Raw genomic sequence first — 23,624 nt, forward strand, 5'->3', positions numbered from 1 at the left:
CCTGTAAATTACATTTACCTGTAAATTACAATTACCTGAAAATTACAGTTACCTGTAAACAGAGAATTTCCTGTAAATTACAGTTACCTGTAAATTACAATTACCTGAAAATTACAGTTACCTGAAAATTACAATTACCTGTAAATTACAGTTTCCTGTAAACAGAGAATTGGATGCCATTTGGGACACAGATGTCTTCTCATTTCTCCTGAATGTCTTTTTTTTTCAGGACTGATCTGGAATGAGTCCAAATCGCTTCTGATTTTCAACTGTTCTTCTTGTTTCAGGATGTTTCGTATCCCCTTTATTCTCTTTAGGGGCACTGTGCTGTTACAGGGATGTCTAGTGTGTAATGCTAAGTCATGCAGGCTGGTCAATCTTTCAGATGATGCTGCAGTGAAGACCTTAAAGATGGAATCTGCAGTTGGGGGGAAACACTGACCACCACCATTGTTATTGTTTTTTTGTTGCAGACCTTAGACCGTCTGTGATCAGGATTATCTCTCTCACACACACAGTACAAATTATCTCTCACACACACAGTACAAATTATCTCTCACACACGCAGTACAAAGTCTCTCGCTCACACAGTACAGTATCTATTTTTCTCTCTCTTTCTCTCTCACACATGCAGTACAAAGTCTCTCGCTCACACAGTACTGCAGACCTCATGGGTTGGTCTCTCAAATGATGGTCTCTCTCACACAGTGCTGTTAGTACTCTGGGTGGGTCTCTCTCACACAGTACTGCAGACCTCATGGGTTGGTCTCTCAAATTATGGTCTCTCTCACACAGTGCTGTTAGTCCTCTGGGTTGGTCTCGTGACAGACCATAAATGCTAATCAAGTAGCCAGCATGCAAGAGATTTGGTTGCTGTTCTGATTGCTCGTTTGGTGTCCCACAGTGCTGTAGACCTCTGGGTTAGTCTGTCAGACAGTCTTTCAGATGGTCTATATCTCACACGGCGCTGCAGACTGTTGGGCTGGTCTCTTAGATGAATCCCTCTCTCACACAGGGCTGTAGTCTTCGTCGGTTGATCTCTCAAATAGTGCTGAAAACTTCTAAGTTGGTCTCACAGTCTCCCTCTCTCATACGGTGCTGCAGGGCCCCTCACTGTCCTCCTCACTCTCATCCCACACTGCAACACCCCCCATGGCTCCTGCCTGGACGTGGCCGACTCTCGGCTGGGTTTCGAACCTAGGAGACGGGGAAGGAGACGGGGAATGAGACCCTTCTTTTAACCTGTTATTATAATGTTAAAAAGAACCAGTATTCCTTACCTCAGCTTTTTGAAGTTAGGAAATGTCTGCCTCTCAGTGGCTTGAACCGGTCTGAAGCCTTGTGGTGTATTTTCCTTTACGGGTGCTGCATCTTCCTAGTTCACACAGTGTAAAGGGAACGGGATTAGATGTGTCTCCAGTTCACACAGTGTAAAGGGAACGGGATTAGATGCGTCTCCAGTTCACACAGTGTAAAGGGAACGGGATTAGATGTGTCTCCAGTTCACACAGTGTAAAGGGAACGGGATTAGATGTCTCTCCAGTTCACACAGTGTAAAGGGAACGGGATTAGATGTGTCTCCAGTTCACACAGTGTAAAGGGAACGGGATTAGATGTGTCTCCAGTTCACACAGTGTAAAGGGAACGGGATTACATGTCTCTCCAGTTCACACAGTGTAAAGGGAACGGGATTAGATGTGTCTCCAGTTCACACAGTGTAAAGGGAACGGGATTAGATGTGTCTCCAGTTCACACAGTGTAAAGGGAACGGGATTAGATGTCTCTCCAGTTCACACAGTGTAAAGGGAACGGGATTAGATGTCTCTCCAGTTCACACAGTGTAAAGGGAACGGGATTAGATGTGTCTCCAGTTCACACAGTGTAAAGGGAACGGGATTAGATGTGTCTCCAGTTCACACCGTGTAAAGGGAACGGGATTAGATGTGTCTCCAGTTCACACCGTGTAAAGGGAACGGGATTAGATGTGTCTCCAGTTCACACAGTGTAAAGGGAACGGGATTAGATGTGTCTCCAGTTCACACAGTGTAAAGGGAACAGGATTAGATGTGTCTCCAGTTCACACAGTGTAAAGGGAACGGGATTAGATGTGTCTCCAGTTCACACAGTGTAAAGGGAACGGGATTAGATGTGTCTCCAGTTCACACAGTGTAAAGGGAACGGGATTAGATGTGTCTCCAGTTCACACAGTGTAAAGGGAACGGGATTAGATGTGTCTCCAGTTCACACAGTGTAAAGGGAACGGGATTAGATGTGTCTCCAGTTCACACAGTGTAAAGGGAACGGGATTAGATGTGTCTCCAGTTCACACAGTGTAAAGGGAACGGGATTAGATGTGTCTCCAGTTCACACAGTGTAAAGGGAACGGGATTAGATGTGTCTCCAGTTCACACAGTGTAAAGGGAACGGGATTAGATGTGTCTCCAGTTCACACAGTGTAAAGGGAACGGGATTAGATGTGTCTCCAGTTCACACAGTGTAAAGGGAACGGGATTAGATGTGTCTCCAGTTCACACAGTGTAAAGGGAACGGGATTAGATGTGTCTCCAGTTCACACAGTGTAAAGGGAACGGGATTACATGTCTCTCCAGTTCACACAGTGTAAAGGGAACGGGATTAGATGTGTCTCCAGTTCACACAGTGTAAAGGGAACGGGATTAGATGTGTCTCCAGTTCACACAGTGTAAAGGGAACGGGATTAGATGTGTCTCCAGTTCACACAGTGTAAAGGGAACGGGATTACATGTCTCTCCAGTTCACACAGTGTAAAGGGAACGGGATTAGATGTGTCTCCAGTTCACACAGTGTAAAGGGAACGGGATTAGATGTGTCTCCAGTTCACACAGTGTAAAGGGAACGGGATTAGATGTGTCTCCAGTTCACACAGTGTAAAGGGAACGGGATAAGATGTGTCTCCAGTTCACACAGTGTAAAGGGAACGGGATTAGATGTGTCTCCAGTTCACACAGTGTAAAGGGAACGGGATTAGATGTGTCTCCAGTTCACACAGTGTAAAGGGAACGGGATTAGATGTCTCTCCAGTTCACACTGTGGTACAGAAATAAGATTAGATGTCTCCCTTGTTCATGCCGTGATAAGTTCACACACCGTGATAAGTGAATAAGATTATATGTAGATACTGTAGAAAACATTGTAGCAGAGATCATATCTGTCCTGGCCAGATCCTAGCCTGGTCCCTGTTCTTTTTGCAATGACAAGACAAGTATTCACCCTTTGCCTTGATGACAGCTTTACACATTATTAGAATTCTCTCAACCTGCTTCACCTGGAATGCTTTTCCAACAGTCGTGAAGGAGTTCCCACATATACTGAGCACTTGTTGGCTAGGGTTCCTTCACACTGCGGTCCAACTCATCCCAAACCATCTCAGTTGGGTTGATGTCGGGTGATTGTGGAGGCCAGGTCATCTGATGCAGCTCTCCATCAATCACTCTCTTTGGTCAAATAGCCCTTACACAGCCTGGAGGTGTGTTGGGTCATTGTCCTGTTGACAAAACAAATGATAGTCCCACTAAGCACAAACCACATAGGATGGCGTATCGCTGCAGAATGCTGTGGTAGCCATGCTGGTTAAGTGTGCCTTGAATTCTAAATAAATCATAGACAGTGTCACCAGAAAAGCATCCGCACACCATCACACCTCCTCCTCCATGCTTCACGGTGGGAACCACACAGGCAGAGGTCATCTATTCACCTACTCTGCGTCTCACAAAGACACCACGGCTGGAACCAAAAATCTCAAATTTGGACTCATCAGAACAAGGACAGATTTCCACCAGTCTAATGTCAATGGCTCATATTTCTTGGCCCAAGCAAGTCTCTTCTTATTATTGGTGTCCTTAGTAGTGGTTTCTTCGCAGCAACTCGACCATGAAGGCCTGATTCATGCAGTCTCCTCTGAACAGTTGATGTTGAGATGTTTCTGTTACTTGAACTCTGTGAAGCATTTATTTGGGCTGCAATCTGAGGTGCATTTACCTCTAATTAACATATCCTCTACAGCAGCGGTAACTCTGGGTCTTCCTTTCCTGTGGCGGTCCTCATGAGAGCTAGTTTCATCATAGTGTTTGATGGTTTTTACAACTGCACTTGAATAAATGTTCAAAGTTCTTGAAATGTTCTGTATTGACTGACCTTCGTCTTTAATGATGATGAACTGATAGACTGTCATTTCTCTTTGCTTCTTGGAGCTGTTCTTGCCATAATACGGACTTGGTCTTCTGTATACCACCCCTACATTCTCACAACATAACTGATTGGCTCAAACGCATTAAGAAAGACAAAAATTCCACAAATTAACTTTTAACAAGGCACACCCTGTTAATTGAAATGCATTCCAGGTGACTACCTCATGAAGCTGGTTGAGAGAATGCCAATAGTGTGCAAATCTGTTATCAAGGTAAAGGGTTGCTACTTTGAAGAATCTCAGATGTAAAAAATATTTTGATGTGTTTAACACTTTTTTGGTTACTACATGATTCCGTATGTGTTATTTCATAGTCTTGATGTCTTCACTATTATTCTACATTTTAGAAAATATTAAAAATAAAGAAACACTTTTGAATGAGTAGTTGTGTTTTAACTTTTGACTGGTACCGTATATATTGATATAATAGTACTGTATATATTGATATAATAGTACTGTATATATTGATATAATAGTACTGTATATATTAATATAATAGTACTGTATATATTGATATAATAGTACTGTATATATTGATATAATAGTACCGTATATATTGATATAATAGTACTGTATATATTGATATAATAGTACTGTATATATTGATATAATAGTACTGTATATATTGATATAATGGTACTGTATATATTGATATAATAGTACTGTATATATTGATATAATAGTACTGTATATATTGATATAATGGTACTGTATATATTGATATAATAGTACTGTATATATTGATATAATAGTACTGTATATATTGATATAATGGTACTGTATATATTGATATAATAGTACTGTATATATTGATATAATAGTACTGTATATATTGATATAATAGTACCGTATATATTGATATAATGGTACTGTATATACAGTTGACATTGGAAGTTTACATACACCTTAGCCTGAAGGTACCACGTTCATCTGTACAAACAATAGTACGCAAGTATAAACACCATGGGACCATGCAGCCGTCATACCGCTCAGGAAGGAGACGCGTTCTGTTTCCTAGAGATGAACGTACTTTAGTGCGAAAAGTGCAAATCAATCCCAGAACAACAGCAAAGGACCTTGTTAAGATGCTGGAGGAAACAGGTACAAAAGTATCTATATCCACATTAAAACAAGTCCCTATATCGACATAACCTGAAGGACCACTCTGCAAGGAAGAAGCCACTTCTCCATTAAAAAAAAAAGCCAGACTACGGTTTGCAGCTGCACATGGAGAGAAAGATCGTACTTTTTGGAGAAATGTCCTCTGGTCTGATGAATCAAATATAGAACTGTTTGGCCATAATGACTATCGTTATGTTTGGAGGAAAAAGGGGGATGCTTGCAAGCCGAAGGAGCCTCTTAAAGAAGAAGTTACAGGTCTGTGAGAGCAAGAAATCTTGCTTGTTTGTAGGTGACCAAATACTTATTTTCCACCATAATTTGCAAATTCATAAAAAATCCTACAATTTGATTTTCTGGATTTTTTTTTCTCATTTTGTCTGTCATAGTTGAAGTGTACCAATGATAAAAATTACAGGCCTCTCTCATCTTTTTAAGTGAGAGAACTTGCACAATTGGTGGCTGACTAAATACTTTTTTCCCCCACTGTATGTGTTTATTTATTGATATAATGGTACTGTATATATTTATATAATGGTACTGAATATATTGATATATTTATATAATGGTACTGAATATATTGATATATTTATATAATGGTACTGTATGTGTTTATATAGTGATGTAATATCTGCCAGTTAGCAGACGCTTTCATCCAGTGCGATCTCTGGGAGCCTTTAAAAGACGTGCTGTCGATCCAGAGTGCATTGCGCTTGACGACAACGTGCCATTGATTGAACACAGCCAAGGTTGTATAAAGATGGAAAAAAGACCTGTTTTGGTGGTTCATCCCAGATGGGTCTGAAGACACTGGTGGGGATGAGAGGAGGTGGTCCCTTAGTGATGTTGATGACTCTGTTCCCATAGGGTCCTGCTGGCCCTGGTGTCTGACCCTGTCCCTCCAGGCCCGCTGGTCCTGCGTGGTGTCGAGGACTTCGAGGAGAAGGGTACGGCAGCCTGGGTATCTGCCACCTCAGACATACCGTCCGTTCTCTGGGCGAATCACTCAGCGACTGCTGCTGCTGTGTGTACGAGGGCTTCAACAGAACAGGCACCTGACTGTCTGTATCCTCTTCCTCGTCCTCCTCCTCGGTATTACTCGCTTCCCCCTCCCTCCTCAGGGTCCCGTCTGGGCTACAGGTGGTGACGGAGGAGTAGTCGAACACGGAGGTGTCCCCAACGTCCTCCTCCGTGTCACAGTCATCAGTGCTTCTCTGGACCATGTGAGGACCAGGGGTCTGGGGGCCGTGTCCGTGTACCTTAACCCCCGTAGCCTGGCTAGGAGACTCCTGTCCAGAGTCGCTGTCCCCCCACCCAGGGGGTGCCGTATGGAGGAAGGCGCTGATGTCCCCACCGTAGACCAGTCCGGCCAGGCCGCAGGAGTCATGGAGATGAGACTGGAAGGTCCCCCCTGTCCTGTCTCTGTAACAGCTCTTCTTCCGTACAGTACCGGTAGACCAACGGGCAACAGGCATGCTCTGGCAGCCGGCGGCACAGTTAGATAGACGTGGCTGTTGTTCCTCTCTAGGGAGAGAGAGAGAGATCACATGAAATAGCTTCACGTCAATTATAACACCACTTACAGGTAGCAGACAGACACTGTTATCCAGTAACTGCAGAGAGTACATGCAGACATTTTGTTGCAAATGTAGCCGATGCGAAACGGCTAGCTAGTTAGCGGTGGTGCGCGCTGGTCGTGTTTCAATTGGTGACGTCACTCGCTCTGAGACCTTGAAGTAGTGGTTCCCCTTTGCTCTGCAAGGGCCGCGGCTTTTGTGGAGCGATGGGTAACGATGCTTTGAGGGGTGACTGTTGTTGATGTGTGCAGAGGGTCCCTGGTTCACGCCCAGGTCGGGGCGAGGGGACGGACGTAAAGTCTATACTGTTACACATACTCTGCCATTTCAGCAGATGTTTTGTTGTGTACTATGCCATTTCAGCAGACGTTTTGTTGCAAACTATGCCTTTTTAGCAAACATATTTGTGGCATTTTCTATCTGCGACTTTTGATAACGTTTCACTGCTGAACATGACTTTGGTGTACGTTCTGCATTGTGCCTCTAGAGGCCTCTTACCCTCCCCGGGCACCAGATGGCGACAAAAACACACTCACCGTTTCCCAGCAGACTCCTGTCTGTGTTTCTGTGTGTCCGTGGCAGGGCAGAGCTGGCTTCTGTGATCGCACGACTTGGCACAGGGGCAGGCAGAGCAGCTGCCACTGAAACACAGAGGAACTGCTGAGTGGGGGACGGTCTGGACACTCCAATATGTCGTGCTTCAGGCAGATCTTAAAATAAGCATGACAGTCTATATGACCGCCTGTCTATGTGACCATCTGTCTGACATGACCGTCTGTATGATGATTGAAATCTCTCCCACAGGATCCCGTGATGGATCTTGGATTTGGAGAACATTTTTGGAATTATATTGAATTTCAATTATATATACATTTTATATGGGTGTCTGATTATTTTGTTTCTGAAATGTTTGGCCTGTTTATTGGCTTGTAAACGACTAAATTCCATGATTATTCAGGGAATGGTCTGTTTGACAGACCATTAACTGTCAAATTGAGTAGCTGTTAGTTCTGAATGGATTTCGTGATTCTGTGTGAAATGGAACCCTGGTCACTATAGGGTTTACTGCTTTAGACCAGGGCCACAGAGACCAACCCATAGGGCCCTGGTCACTATAGGGTTTACTGCTTTAGACCAGGGCCACAGAGACCAACCCATAGAGCCCTGGTCACTATAGGGTTTACTGCTTTAGACCAGGGCCACAGAGACCAACCCATAGAGCCCTGGTCACTATAGGGTTTACTGCTTTAGACCAGGGCCACAGAGACCAACCCATAGGGCCCTGGTCACTATAGGGTTTACTGCTTTAGACCAGGGCCACAGAGACCAACCCATAGGGCCCTGGTCACTATAGCGTTTACTGCTTTAGACCAGGGCCACAGAGACCAACCCATAGAGCCCTGGTCACAGCCAGGGAGTGTCTCTTACTAACCTGGGCCACAGAGACCAACCCATAGGGCCCGGGACACAGCCAGGGAGTGTCTCTTACTAACCTGGGCCCGGGACACAGCCAGGGAGTGTCTCTTACTAACCTGGGCCCGGCCATTCTTCCTCCATCTCCCCATCGAACATCGTCCTCCAGGATGAGGTGACAGCGGGAAAGGATGCTCCTCAGGACCCTCTCTGACCCCTGGAGGAGGCTGCAGTCTGGGTGATCGCTGTCAGTCCACTGCAACAGACTCTACAGGGGAACAGGATTATACTCAGAGAAACCGATATATAATATACTAGAGTTGCATTCTGGGTGATCACTGCCTGTAGACAAACACTCTACAGGGGAACAGGTTCCAGTCAGAGAAACCGATATATAATATACTAGAGTTGCATTATGGGTGATCACTGCCTGTAGACAAACACTCTACAGGGGAACAGGTTCCAGTCAGAGAAACCAATATATAATATACTAGAGTTGCATTCTGGGTGATCACTGCCTGTAGACAAACACTCTATAGGGGAACAGGTTCCAGTCAAGAGAAACCAATATATAATATACTAGAGTTGCATTCTGGGTGATCACTGCCTGTAGACAAACAGACTCTACAGGGGAACAGGATCCAGTCAGAGAAACCAATATATAATATACTAGAGTTGCATTCTGGGTGATCACTGCCTGTAGACAAACAGACTCTACAGGGGAACAGGATCCTGTCAGAGAAACCAATATATAAAAATATATTCCATTTAGCAGACTCTTTTATCCAAAGTGATTTACAGTAGTGTACATATTCATATGGTTGGCCCCAGTAAGAAATGAGCCCATGACCCTGCTGTTGCAAGGGCCATGTTCAATTAACTGAGTCATACTTCTTCTTAGTGTCACCGGTCCATTTGAGATTATCCTCACTAGATTGGCTATCATAAAGAGACACTCCAAAAAGAAGAAGGAGAAGGAGAGGTGGACCAACCTGAATAAGGGTTAGGTAGCTGTGGATTCGAGAGACTGGCGCCAACAGCAGAGAGAACAGTTGAACTTCCTCTCTTTCCTTCGTATAGCTCTGTAAACAACGTGAACGTGGAGATATTCAAATCCCCTCACTCACTACCACCATTTTGAAAGATAAGACCTGTACATTAAAGATCCAGTAACAACCTATGGGATTTACCTACCTGTGTGCTTTGTATTTTCCCATTGAGCATTATTCTGTTGAATTCTATAGAAAGAAACGTGGCCAGCGCTGTCGTGTATCCGTGGTATATGTCCAAGAAAGATGACTTGAGGAGACAAACAGGAATAGTTGTGAGGAGGATATAGATGAAGATGAGATAGATAGATAGATATGTATTATAATCTCTACAGTTTGAAAGAACAACCAAAAATATTTTTATTTATTTTATTTAACCAGGTAAGTCAGTTAAGAACAAATTCTTATTTTACAATGACGGCCTACCAGAAGACAAAAGGCCTCCTACGGGGGCGGGGACTGGGATTAAAAACAACTAAATAAAATAAAAATATAGGACAAAACACTCATCACGACAAGAGAGACAACACAACACTACATAAAGAGAGACACCACAACACTACATGAAGAGAGACACCACAACACTACATAAAGAGAGACACCACAACACTACATGAAGAGAGACACCACAACACTACATAAAGAGAGACACCACAACACTGCATAAAGAGAGACACCACAACACTACATGAAGAGAGACACCACAACACTACATAAAGAGAGACACCACAACACTGCATAAAGAGAGACACCACAACACTGCATAAAGAGAGACACCACAACACTACATAAAGAGAGACACCACAACACTGCATAAAGAGAGACACCACAACACTGCATAAAGAGAGACACCACAACACTACATAAAGAGAGACACCACAACACTACATAAAGAGAGACACCACAACACTACATAAAGAGAGACACCACAACACTACATAAAGAGAGACACTACAACACTACATGAAGAGAGACACCACAACACTACATAAAGAGAGACACCACAACACTACATAAAGAGAGACACCACAACACTACATAAAGAGAGACACCACAACATTACATAAAGAGAGACCTAACACAGCATAACATGGTAGCAACACATGAAAAACAGCATGGTAGCAACACATAACAACATGGTAGCAACACGTAACAACATGGTAGCAACACGTAACATGGTAGCAACAGAAAACATGGTAGCAACACATAACAACATGGTAGCAACACGTAACAACATGGTAGCAACACATAACAACATGGTAGCAACACATAACAACATGGTAGCAACACGTAACATGGTAGCAACAGAAAACATGGTAGCAACACGTAACAACATGGTAGCAACACATAACAACATGGTAGCAACACATAACAACATGGTAGCAACACATAACAACATGGTAGCAACACGTAACAACATGGTAGCAACACGTAACATGGTAGCAACACATAACAACAACAGAAAACATGGTAGCAACACATAACAACATGGTAGCAACACATAACAACATGGTAGCAACAGAAAACATGGTAGCAACACGTAACAACATGGTAGCAACACGTAACAACATGGTAGCAACACGTAACAACATGGTAGCAACACGTAACATGGTAGCAATAGAAAACATGATAGCAACAGAAAACATGGTAGCAACAGAAAACATGGTAGCAACACGTAACAACATGGTAGCAACAAACAACAACATGGTAGCAACAAATAACAACATGGTAGAAACAAATAACAACATGGTAGCAACAAATAACAACATGGTAGCAACAAATAACAACATGGTAGCAACACGTAACAACATGGTAGCAACACATAACAACATGGTAGCAACACGTAACAACATGGTAGCAACACATAACAACATGGTAGCAACACGTAACAACATGGTAGCAACACATAACAACATGGTAGCAACACGTAACAACATGGTAGCAACACATAACAACATGGTAGCAACACGTAACAACATGGTAGCAACACATAACAACATGGTAGCAACAGAAAACATGGTACAAACATTATTGGGCACAGATAACAGCACAAAGGGCAAGAAGGTAGAGACAACAATACGATAGTCAAGATGGGATTTCTGTATGTTTCCGTACTTACATCATTGTGGCCTACGAGTTGGACAAAGATGTCTCCCACAAGGCCTTTCCAGTCGTGAGCAGACAACCTCTGCTCCAGAGTGTTTCTGAACAGAAGGTGGCGCTGCAGCAACTCCTCCACAAACTTCAGGTAATTCTGACTAGAGGAGAAAACAGTTAGAAAACAAGGAGAAAACCAGGAGAAAACAGTTAGAAAACAGAGAGAAAACAAAGAGAAAACAAGGAGAAAACACAAGGAGAAAACACAAGGAGAAAACAGAGAGAAAACAAAGAGAGAAAACACAAGGAGAAAACAGAGAGAGAAAACACAAGGAGAAAACAGAGAGAAAACAAGGAGAAAACAAGGAGAAAACAGTGAGAAAACAGAGAGAAAACAGAGAGAAAACAAGGAGAAAACAGAGAGAAAACAGAGAGAAAACAGAGAGAAAACAAGGAGAAAACACAAGGAGAAAACAGAGAGAAAACAGAGAGAAAACAAGGAGAAAACACAAGGAGAAAACAGAGAGAAAACACAATGAGAAAACAGAGAGAAAACAATGAGAAAACAATGAGAAAACAGAGAAAACAGAGAGAAAACAGAGAAAACAACGAGAAAACAAGGAAATCCCCAAAGTCTTAGTTTTTAAGGGATGTAGTACTGTCAATATGGCCTGACTATTGATTGACAGGTGATTACCAAGGTGTCGGCATCCCAGTGGCCACCACATTGTTTTTTTTGTACTTATACCCCGTTTCTCTACCCAATGTCGTGGTTTCCAATTGGTAGTTACAGTCTTGTCCCGTCGCTGCAACTCCGCTAGAGCGCGGTGGTACAAAGAAATCCCGGCCAGCCAAACCCTCCCGTTACCCGGACGACGCTGGGCAAATTGTGCACCGCCTCATGGGTCTCCCGGTCACGGCCGGCTGTGACACAGCCTGGGATCGACCATGGGTCTGTAGTGATGCCACTAGCACTGAGATGGAGTGCCTTAGACCGCTGCACCACTCGGGAGGCTGGCACCCTATTTTCTATAGCTGGAGCCCATAGGGCTAGTGAATAGGGCGCCATTTGGTACACAGCCTACAGATGTAGGATCTTAATTTGATCACTCTGTTACAGGAGACCTTTCCTGCAAAGCAGGAAATGTAAAACTTGTAGTGCATTTGAGGTTTAAAAAGGCTTCTGAAGTTTGTAATTTCCACATTGAAATTTCAGACTTGATTTTTCCTTGCGAAAAATGTATCAAGCCCTACAAAAATTTCCATTAATTATAATCCCCATAATAATCCACACTGGACTGTGGTAGCATGATAGTTTATAATCCCCATAATAATCCACACTGGACTTTGGTAGCATGATAGTTTATAATCCCCATAATAATCCACACTGGACTTTGGTAGCATGATAGTTTATAATCCCCATAATAATCCACACTGGACTGTGGTAGCATGATAGTTTATAATCCCCATAATAATCCACACTGGACTTTGGTAGCATGATAGTTTATAATCCCCATAATAATCCACACTGGACTGTGGTAGCATGATAGTTTATAATCCCCATAATAATCCACACTGGACTGTGGTAGCATGATAGTTTATAATCCCCATAATAATCCACACTGGACTGTGGTAGCATGATAGTTTATAATCCCCATAATAATCCACACTGGACTGTGGTAGCATGATAGTTTATAATCCCCATAATAATCCACACTGGACTGTGGTAGCATGATAGTTTATAATCCCCATAATAATCCACACTGGACTGTGGTAGCATGATAGTTTATAATCCCCATAATAATCCACACTGGACTGTGGTAGCATGATAGTTTATAATCCCCATAATAATCCACACTGGACTGTGGTAGCATGATAGTTTATAATCCCCATAATAATCCACACTGGACTGTGGTAGCATGATAGTTTATAATCCCCATAATAATCCACACTGGACTGTGGTAGCATGATAGTTTATAATCCCCATAATAATCCACACTGGACTGTGTTAGCATGATAGTTTATAATCCCCATAATAATCCACACTGGACTTTGGTAGCATGATAGTTTATAATCCCCATAATAATCCACACTGGACTTTGGTAGCATGATAGTTTATAATCCCCATAATAATCCACACTGGACTGTGGTAGCATGATAGTTTATAATCCCCATAATAATCCACACTGGACTGTGGTAGCATGATAGTTTATAATCCCCATAATAATCCACACTGGACTGTGGTAGCATGATAGCATTGGCTCTGTCCCAAATGGCATACTATTCCTTATACAGTGCACTACTTTTGGGTATATATATATAGGAAATAGGGTACTAGTTGGGTTTGTCCTTACTATGGCTCCAGGTCCATCTGCAGAGCAGGAGGTGTTCTGTACTTGTCGTAGAGCTGGTTTAAAGTCGACACGTATTCCCATTCTGAGTGGAGAAGCTGCATCGTCACTTGGTGCCTTGCATCTATGGAAGAGAAGCTGGTGTAAAATTATTGTCGCGCCGGTGTTGTGCCGAAAAATAGTCAAATATTTTCTGTGACACACATCAGAGTCAAATACTTTCTATAGAACAGACTTCGTCAGGAGGGACAGGCAACCGAAATGAATAATACATGTATATGTGTGTTATATTTAAACATAGAGGAGGGAGTATAATGTTGGCAAGCAATAAACATTTCAGAACAATTATAGCTGAATTATTATCCTTACACTTTCAAAAATACTAGTCGAATAAGACATGCGAGAGATCACGAATTTTGGCAAAGAGATTTATTTATAGACTAATACAAAAATCAGTAGCGGATTTAGGTACGGGCGACTTGGGCAGAAGGGGGTGAAGGGGGTGTTCGCCCAGGACGCCATGCAAGCTAGAACCGACACATACAGTTGAAACAAATAGCCAAACCGAAAACTGCAGACAAAAAAAAAAAAATCTGCTACTAAAATGAGTGAAACGTAGGCTAAACTGACAACGGAGTGAAAAGCAGACATCTCAACTAGCAAGCAAGTCGCAGCAATGAAGAACGCAAAGAGGGGAGAATTCTGTCAGGTGGAGATTTTCGGCACAACACCGGTCATCACGACAATATAGGCTTTGGTTGAAGCTCAATGTAAAATTCTGATCTCCCTACCAACATGATGCCAATGTCGAGGAAAATTTGAACAAATGAGGTCTGAACAAATGTTCTTAACTCTGTAAAGAACATTCTCAGCTAAAGCCCAACACATACAATTATAAAGCCCAACAAATACATACAAATAATATGCTGTATACAGTATATGTATGTATAGAAATATATATACATATATATATATTTACCCAAAAAATACATGGGGGATTGGAAATGATGCAGACAATTACATTGTCACCGGGTCAATTTGCGGGGTTACAGGTAAATTGAGGTAATTTGTAAAGGGACTATGCATAGATAATAAACAGCGAGTAGTAGCAGTGTAAAAACAAATCGAGGGGGGCGTCAATGTAAAAAGTCTGGGTGGCCATTGGATTAATTGTTCAGGGATCTTATGGCTTGGGGGTAGAAGCTGTTTAGAAGCCTCTCGGACCTAGACTTGGTGAAGAAGCCTCTCGGACTTGGCTCTCCGTTACCGCTTGACGTGCGGTAGCAGAGAGAACAGTCTATGGCTTGGGTGATTGTCTTTGACAATTTTTTGGGGGCCTTTCTCTGACACCGCCTGGTATGTCGGTTCTGGATGTCAGGAAGCTCGACCCCAGTGATGTACTGGGCCGTACGCACTACCCTCTGTAGTGCCTTGTGGTCAGAGGATGAGCAGTTGCCGTACCAGGCGGTGATGCAACCAGGCGGTGATGCAACCGGTCAGGATGCTCTCGAGGGTGCAACTGTAGAACTGTTTTGAGGATCTGGGGACCCATGCTAAATCTTTTCAGTCTCCTGAGGGGAAAAGGTGTTGTCGTGCCCTCTTCACGACTGTCTTGGTGTGCTTGGACCATGATGTGGTGTGTTTGGACTTTTCCTGTAGTCCACGATCAGCTCCTTTTTCTTGCTCACATTGTGGGAGAGGTTGTTGTCCTGGCACCACACTGCCAGGTCTCTGACATCCTCCCTATAGGCTGTCTCGTTGTCGTCGGTGATCAGGTCTACCACCGTTATGTCGTCGGCAAACTTAAAGGCCTGATTGGTGGAGTGCTGTCGAGACGGTTGTCCTTCTGGAATGTTCTCCCATCTCCACAGAGGAACTCTGAAGCTCTGTCAGAGTGACCATTGGGTTCTTGGTCACCTCCCTGACCAAGGTCCTTCTCCCCCGATTGCTCAGTTTGGCCATGTGGCCAGCTCTAGGAAGAGTCTTGGTGCTTCCAAATTTCTTCCATTTAAGAATGATGGAGGCCACTGTGTTCTTGGGGACCTTCAATGCTGCAGACATTTTTTGGTACCCTTCCCATGATTGGTGCCTCGACACAATCCTGTCTCAGAGCTCTATGGCCAATTCCTAAGACCTCATGGCTTGGTTTTTTTGCTCTGACATGCACTGTATTAATGGTAATAGTTTGTTCAAAAACGGTTTAGAGCTGTTAGAAGGCAACAGTCAGCAGGGTTTAAACCAGCAACCCTTGTAGTTATGCCAGCACACCACCTGTGCTATTAAGGCCCAGACCTTTTTGTCAGAGGCCAAATTAAAGGTTACAATAGCACTGCCAATAGCAAACTTTTGATTGATCAAAACAAATCTGTCTTTGCATGTGGAAATGTACGATGCACTTTTAACAGAACATTACCTGCCAGCGTAAAAACCATGGAATTTAAAAACAAACAAAAAAACATGTTTTAAGTGAGAAGTAGGCATTGGTCTGAAGCTGAAAAATAAAGGAAATTCACGAGCACCACAATGCCTACTTCACCCAGTAGTTATGTTGGTATTGTACTTCAAACTATGTATAGGCAGGTTGCTTACGATTCAAACCTTCTCCAACACCTTGTGAAGGTTAGGATTCAAAACTTCTCCAAATGCCTGTGAAGGTTAGGATCCTGTTCCTGCTCCTCGCACTCGCCCTGAGGTGCGTGTCATCAGCCCGGTGCCACCTGTACCGGTCCCACGCATCAGGCCTCCAGTGCACCTCCCCAGTCCAGCACGTCCTGTTGCTGCTCCTCGCACTCGCCCTGAGGTGCGTGTCATCAGCCCGGTGCCACCTGTACCGGTCCCACGCATCAGGCCTCCAGTGCGCCTCCACAGTCCAATAAGTTCGGAACCTCCAGCGACGGTCCACAGTCCGGGGTCTCCAGCGACGGTCCCCAGTCCGGGGCCTCCGGCGATGATCCGCAGTCCGGTTCCACAAAGGCGGAGGGATCAGCGTAAGGAGGGGGGGCTGCGTCCAGAACTGGAGTCGCCACCGAGGGTAGATGCCCACCCGGACCCTCCCCTATAAGTTCAGGTCTGCGGCCAAGAGTCCGCACCTTTTGGGCGGGGGGGTTGGGGGGGGCTGACCTTAGATATCTCTGTTTTCTATATATTTTGGTTAGGCCAGGGTGTGACTAGGGTGGGTACTCTAGTGTTGTATGTCTAGGGTTTTGTATGTCTAGGGATTTTTGTATTTCTATGTTGGCCTGATATGGTTCCCAATCAGAGACAGCTGATTATCGTTGTCTCTGATTGGGGATCATATTTAGGCAGCCCTGTTTCCCACTTTCTGGTGTGGGATCTTGTCTATGTATAGTTGCCTGTCTGCACTATTTGTATAGCTTCACGGTTCGTTTGTTGTTTTGGTGAGTTTCAGTTTATTAAAATGATGTGGAACTCTACTCACGCTGCACCTTGGTCTAAAGACATTATGACGAACGTGACATGCAGCCCCTTGTTTGGGGAACGTTGAGTAAAGGATTTACAGAAAGAGTGTATTTGTACAGTGTGGACCTACCTGTCCCCTCATACATCCCTGCTTTGAGCCCCTGCAGGTAGCAGTGGAGCAGGACTCTGCCCCGGTTCGAAGAGGAGGATGTGCTGCTGCTGGCACTGCACTCACAGTGGCTCCTCCCATTCACCACAAGACCTGTATCACTACCAGAGAGTACAGACCAGAGAGTACAGACCTGTATTACCACCGGAGAGTACAGACCAGAGAGTACAGACCAGAGAGTACAGACCTGTATTACCACCAGAGAGTACAGACCAGAGAGTACAGACCTGTATTACCACCAGAGAGTATAGACCAGATAGTACAGACCAGAGAGTACAGACCAGAGAGTACAGACCAGAGTACAGACCTGTATTACCACCAGAGAGTACAGACCAGAGAGTACAGACCAGAGTACAGACCTGTATTACCACCAGAGAGTACAGACCAGAGAGTACAGACCAGAGAGTACAGGCCTGTATTACTTACAGATACTAAAGAAAAAGTCAATCAGAAACCAATCTGGGTGCCCTAAAACACACTTTGGCAAGACAAGGAGATAGCTGCTAGTCTGAAATCTAGAACCTGTTGTGTGTTGTACCATTCCACTCTTTGTACTCCGTGTCATTGCCAAACATTTGGGACGACAAGGAGTGGAATGATAGCAGAAACAGACTGGTACCCATGCTAGATAGCGACTGGACACTATTGATCTAATGCAATAATGACAAGAACAGTCCAATATTTTCTAAAAGACCAGCATATTAATCAATCACTACTATCTACAGATGATTTATTGGTGTCTATTTTAGTGGATGTTTACTGATTACCTGTCTCTCTGGGTTGCCAGAGCTGATTGTGTCACCTTTACCTCCTGCTGTATTGGAGACCTCTGCCTGTTGCTACCACAGAATTGCAGGATCTGGCAACGCATCTCTCCCAGTTCATCCTGTGGGGTAAACAATTGTTCAATGTTAACTTCATCTTCTCTGGGTTGCTGTTTTAGCAAATTATTGATTAAAAACATCATGATCGGGATCCCCAGTCTCTATGCTCTTTATAAAAGCCTCGGCCGAGATTAAATCCGATCACAATTTCTAGAGCGTTGTCGACCATTTAAAGGAAATGTTCCTGGGGACCCATCTCTCTGGTATCAAGACCTCCTTGAACTCCATCTCACCCTGAGAGATTCAACCAGGGTCTCCATGCGCAGGGCCTTTCTCTCACAGCTCCTCCGGGCTTCTCCCACCTCCTCCCTGATATCGCTGTCTCCATGCTGGATCTGACTCAGCTCATACAGAGCACTGGAGAAGCCCACCTTCAGCTCTGACACCAGACCCTGGAGCTGGAGGAGGGAGAGAGAGATGGAAGGGGGGTGCATGGATGGATGGATGGACGGATGGATGGATACATGGATGGATGGATACATTGATGGAAGGATGGATGGATGGATACATGAATGGATACATGAATGGAGGTATACATTGATGGATACATGGATGGTTGGATACATGAATGGATACATGAATGGAGGTATACATTGATGGATACATGGATGGATGGATGGATACATTGATGGAAGGATGGATGGATACATGAATGGATACATGAATGGAGGTATACATTGATGGATACATGGATGGATGGAAACATTGATGGAAGGATGGATGGATGGATACATGGATGGATGGATACATGGATGGATGGATACATGGATGGATGGATACATTGATGGAAGGATGGATGGATGGATACATGGATGGATGGATACATGGATGGATACATGGATGGATACATGGATGGATGGATGGATGGATAGATACATTGATGGAAGGATGGATGGATGGATACATGGATGGATGGATGGATACATGGATGGATACATGGATGGATACATGGATGGATGAACAGATACAGGACATGGATAGATAGTGTCAGATTGTTATAGGTAAAGAGTATATGTTCTCAATTACTTCGGCCAGGATTCAATCAGATTGTGGGTTTGCGACAACGCGGCTTTTAAATGTAGGCTAATTTCTAATTGAGACGACATCTACAGTGTTTACCGTGAATACAGTCTCCTCGCACGAGGGAACTTTAAAAGCCACGTTGTCGGTTAGGCGCGATCGGATCGAAACCCGTTTTTCCTTGGTTAATTAAAGGCAAAATAACACTACACTGGACAAAAATATAAATGCAACATGTAAAGTGTTGGTCCCATGTTTCATGAGCTGAAATAAAAGATCCCAGAAATGTTCCAGACGCACAAACATTTTATTTCTCTCAATGTTTGGGCACAATTTTGTCAACATCCCTGTTAGTGAGCATTTCTCCTTTGCCAAGATAATCCATCCACCTGACAGGTGTGGCATATCAAGAAGCATGATTATTACACAGGTGCACCTTGTGCTGGGGGACAACAAAAGGAAACTCTAAAGATGTGCAGTTTTGTCACACAACGCCACAGTTTTGAGGGAGCGTGCTGACTGCAGGAACGTCCACCAGAGCTGTTGCCAGAGAATTGAATGTGGAACCTTTATTTAATCTAGGCAAGTCAGTTAAGAACACATTTTAATTTACAATGACGGCCTACTCTGGCCAAACCTGGAAGACGCTGGGCCAATTGTGCGCCGCCCTACGGGACTCCAAATCACAGCCGGATGTGATACAGCCTGGATTTGAACCAGGTACTATCGTGACACCTCAGTGCCTTAGACCGCTGCGCCACTCGGGAGCCCATGTTGAACGAATGTTCATTTCTTTACCGCCTCCAACGTTGTTCTGACCAACAAATGCACATCTGTATTCCCAGTCATGTGAAATTCCTTAGATTAGGACCTAATTCATGTATTTCAGTTGACTGATTTCCTTCTATGAACTGTAACTCAGTAAAATGGTTGAAATTCTTACATGTTGCGTTTTATATATTTTGTTGTTGTTCTGTATAAATAAAGAGAGGCGGTGGGCTACACAACGGTTGTGTAAACATTTGTGTAACAGACAAACTCTCCATTGCACAATCATAAATCGTCGTATCAACCCCAATGCATACTTTATTGGCCCTGTACACACTCAAGTTGTACAACTGATTTTACAACACATTCGGCACAATCGTTGTGACACAAACGGAGAGTTTTACTGCACACACAAGTAATCACACAAGGGTTGTGGAGACGCTACAGAATGGTTGAGTAAAAAAAAAAAGAAGAGATAATTGTGCAGACAAACTCTTTCTATTGTTTCACAACAACAAAACACATTTATCCAGTTGTGTTACAGCCATTGTGTCAAATTGTGCGTTATACATCAGTTGTACAACCTGGGTGTGTAGGTGGCCATTGTCCTCAGAAAGGAAAAGTATTTCCACAGCCTGTCAACATAAAGATCAACATTCAATTAGATAACACACAACAACAACAACAACAAACAACACAATACAGTGTAGGCTACAACATGAAGCCGAGGAAACGATCAGAGGCAGCTACATCAGAGAGGGTCTATAATGTAACAGGGAAGTTAGTATCCCAAATGGCTCCCTATTACCAATATAGTGCACTAGTCCCTATAAGGGCCCTGGTCAAAAGTAGTGCACTATATAGTGAATATTGTGTTATTTGGGACACAAGCCAGACTTTGGGTGTGTTTTAAACATGGGGAATACACCGAGGTAGTTAATATGTGAGAGAGGATAATCAGGGAGTAAACAGGTTTACCTTGGAGATCTCACTGACTAGCTCTCCCTCCTGAGGCTTCATAACCTCTGTGGGAAGAAGAGCAAACATTTATAAACACAACCCCTCTGTCAGCTCAGCAGATGTGTTCATTCATCCCTAAGTTCAGCAGCCCTTAACAAAAAACAAGATTGACATTTTTGAAAGTGCAGTAACTGTGGTATTTTGGACGCAGAAATTGCAAAATTATTGCAGTTATACTGTAAAATTACTGCAGTTATACTGCACTCTAACTGCAGTTATACTGTAAAATTACTGCAGTTATACTGCACTAACTGCAGTTATACTGCAAAATTACTGCAGTTATACTGCACTCTAACTGCAGTTATACTGCACTCTAACTGCAGTTACACTGCAAAATAACTGCAGTAAAAAATATATATATATTTTGGATTCAGTATTTCCAACTGTTTAACCCTTCCCTGTGCGTGAATGCAACAACTGTGAGTACAGCATTTGTTTCCTCATGTTTTCTGAACAGAGTTGTCATTATTTTGGTCATATTCTTGTCATGTAGTATTTTATGCACTTGTTTTTATGCCTGCTAAGTAACTTTTCCTGTCATATTAGCTGGCTAGCTAACTAAGTTGTTTCCATTTTGTGTCTCGTTTTGAATCATTATATATATATATATATATATATATATATATATATATATATAATATGTAATATAATATATATATATATATATATATATATATATATATATATATATATATATATATATATATATATATATATATATATATATATATATATATATATATATATATATATACAGTACCAGTTAAAAGTTTGGACACCTACTCATTCAAGTGTTTTTCTTTCTTTTTACTATTTTCTACATTGTAGAAGAAAAGTGAAGAATTCAAAACTTTGAAATAACACATATGGAATCATGTAGTAACCATAAAAATATATATATATTTTTGATTCTTCAAAGTAGCCACCCTGTGCCTTGATGACAGCTTTGCACACTCTTGGCATTCTCTCAACCAGCTTCACCTGGAATGCTTTTCCAACAGTCTTGAAGGAGTTCCCACATATACTGAGCTTATTTTCCTTCACTCTGCGGTCCGACTCATCCCAAACCATCTCAATTGGGTTGAGGTCAGGTGATTGTGGAGGCCAGGTCATTTGATGCAGCACTCCATCGCTCTCTTTATTGGTCAAATAGCCCTTACACAGCCTGGCGGTCTGTTTTGGGTCATTGTCCTGTTGAAAAACAAATGATAGTCCCACTAAGCGCAAACCAGATGGGATGGCATATCGCTGCAGAATGCTGTGGTTGTCATGCTGGTTAAGTGTGCCTTGAATTCTAAATAAATCACTGACAGTGTCACCAACAAAACACCATCACACCTCTGCCTCCATGCTTCACAGTGGGAACCATACATGCAGAGATTATCCGTTCACCTACTCTGCATCTCACAAAGACACAGCGGTTGGAACCAAAAATCTCACATTTGGACTCATCAGACCAAAGGACAGATGTCCACTGGTCTAATGTCCATTGCTCGTGTTTCTTGGCCCAAGCAAGTCTCCTCTTCTTATTGGTGTCCTTTAGTAGTGGTTTGTTTGCAGCAATTTGACCATGAAGTCCTGATTCACGCAGTCTCCTCTGAACAGTTGATGTTGCTTGATCTCTGTGAAGCATTTATTTGGGCTGCAATTTCTGAGGCTGGTAACTCTAATGAACATATCCTCTGCAGCAGAGGTAACTCCGGGTCTTCCTTTCCTGTGGCGGTCCTCATGAGAGCCAGTTTCATCATAGCGCTTGATGGTTTTTGTGACTGCACTTGAAGAAACTTTCAAAGTTCTTGACATTTTCCGGATTGACTGACCTTCATGTCTTAAAGTAATGATGGACTGTCATTTCTCTTTGCTTATTTGAGCTGTTCTTGCCACAATATGGACTTTGTATTTTACCAAATAGGGCTATCTTCTGTATACCACCCCTACCTTGTCACAACACAACTGATTGGCTCAAACGCATTAAGATGGAAAGAAATTCCACAAATTAACTTAACAAGGCACACCTGTTAATTGAAATGGATTCCAGGTTACTACCTCATGAGGCTGGTTGAGAGAATGCCAAGAGTTTGCAAAGCTGTCATCAAGGGTTGCTACTTTGAAGAATCTTAAATATAAAATATATTTAGATTTGTTTAACACTTTCTGGGTTACTACATGATTCCATATGTGTTACTTCATAGTTTCGATTTCTTCACTATTATTCTAAATTGTAGAAAACAGTAAAAATATAGAAAAACCCTTGAATGAGTATGTGTGTCCAAACTTCTGACTGGTTCTGACTGGTTCTGTCTGTCTGTCTGTCTGTCTGTCTGTCTGTCTGTCTGTCTGCCTGCCTGCCTGCCTGCCTGCCTGCCTGCCTGCCTGCCTGCCTGTCTGTCTGCCTGCCTGCCTGCCTGCCTGCCTGCCTGCCTGTCTGTCTGCCTGTCTGTCTGTCTGTCTGTCTGTCTGTCTGTCTGTGTTATATATGTATTATCCTAGCAGAGGATAATTGTTTAGCTCT

The 23,624-nt window shown here is 43.1% G+C and overlaps 2 protein-coding genes across 2 annotated transcripts; both read right to left on the bottom strand.

Moving 5' to 3' along the window:
* Positions 1-680: 680 nt before the first annotated feature.
* Positions 681-7,758, bottom strand: LOC139374543 (uncharacterized). The gene is made up of 5 exons (XM_071115533.1): positions 7,724-7,758; positions 7,458-7,562; positions 6,118-6,868; positions 1,281-1,375; positions 681-1,197 (listed from the first exon to the last, which is right to left on the bottom strand). Exons 1-5 carry the CDS (start codon positions 7,756-7,758, stop codon positions 1,089-1,091), a joined length of 1,095 nt encoding a protein of 364 aa, XP_070971634.1. The 3' UTR covers positions 681-1,088.
* Positions 7,759-9,492: 1,734 nt separating this feature from the next.
* Positions 9,493-20,097, bottom strand: LOC139374544 (rho guanine nucleotide exchange factor 10-like). The gene is made up of 7 exons (XM_071115534.1): positions 20,068-20,097; positions 18,538-18,702; positions 18,188-18,306; positions 17,382-17,521; positions 13,835-13,955; positions 11,503-11,641; positions 9,493-9,633 (listed from the first exon to the last, which is right to left on the bottom strand). Exons 1-7 carry the CDS (start codon positions 20,095-20,097, stop codon positions 9,493-9,495), a joined length of 855 nt encoding a protein of 284 aa, XP_070971635.1.
* Positions 20,098-23,624: the final 3,527 nt, after the last annotated feature.

The sequence above is a fragment of the Oncorhynchus clarkii genome, chromosome 19 (genome assembly GCF_045791955.1).
Source record: "Oncorhynchus clarkii lewisi isolate Uvic-CL-2024 chromosome 19, UVic_Ocla_1.0, whole genome shotgun sequence".
NCBI lineage: Eukaryota > Metazoa > Chordata > Actinopteri > Salmoniformes > Salmonidae > Oncorhynchus > Oncorhynchus clarkii.

What these genes read in the sequence shown, in the direction of transcription:
- LOC139374543 (XM_071115533.1), bottom strand. Translation starts at nt 7,758, where the DNA reads ATGTTCTCCAAATCCAAGATCCATCACGGGATCCT. An exon ending in AAGATCCATCACGGGATCCT is followed by an intron (nt 7,563 to 7,723) that starts GTGGGAGAGATT and finishes TCTGTGTTTCAG; the next exon opens with TGGCAGCTGCTCTGCCTGCC. An exon ending in GGGATGAACCACCAAAACAG is followed by an intron (nt 1,376 to 6,117) that starts GTCTTTTTTCCA and finishes TGTGTGAACTAG; the next exon opens with GAAGATGCAGCACCCGTAAA.
- LOC139374544 (XM_071115534.1), bottom strand. Translation starts at nt 20,097, where the DNA reads ATGGGCTCCCGAGTGGCGCAGCGGTCTAAG. An exon ending in CCCTGGTTGAATCTCTCAGG is followed by an intron (nt 18,307 to 18,537) that starts GTGAGATGGAGT and finishes TTTACCCCACAG; the next exon opens with GATGAACTGGGAGAGATGCG. An exon ending in CAGATGGACCTGGAGCCATA is followed by an intron (nt 11,642 to 13,834) that starts GTAAGGACAAAC and finishes TTTCTCCTCTAG; the next exon opens with TCAGAATTACCTGAAGTTTG.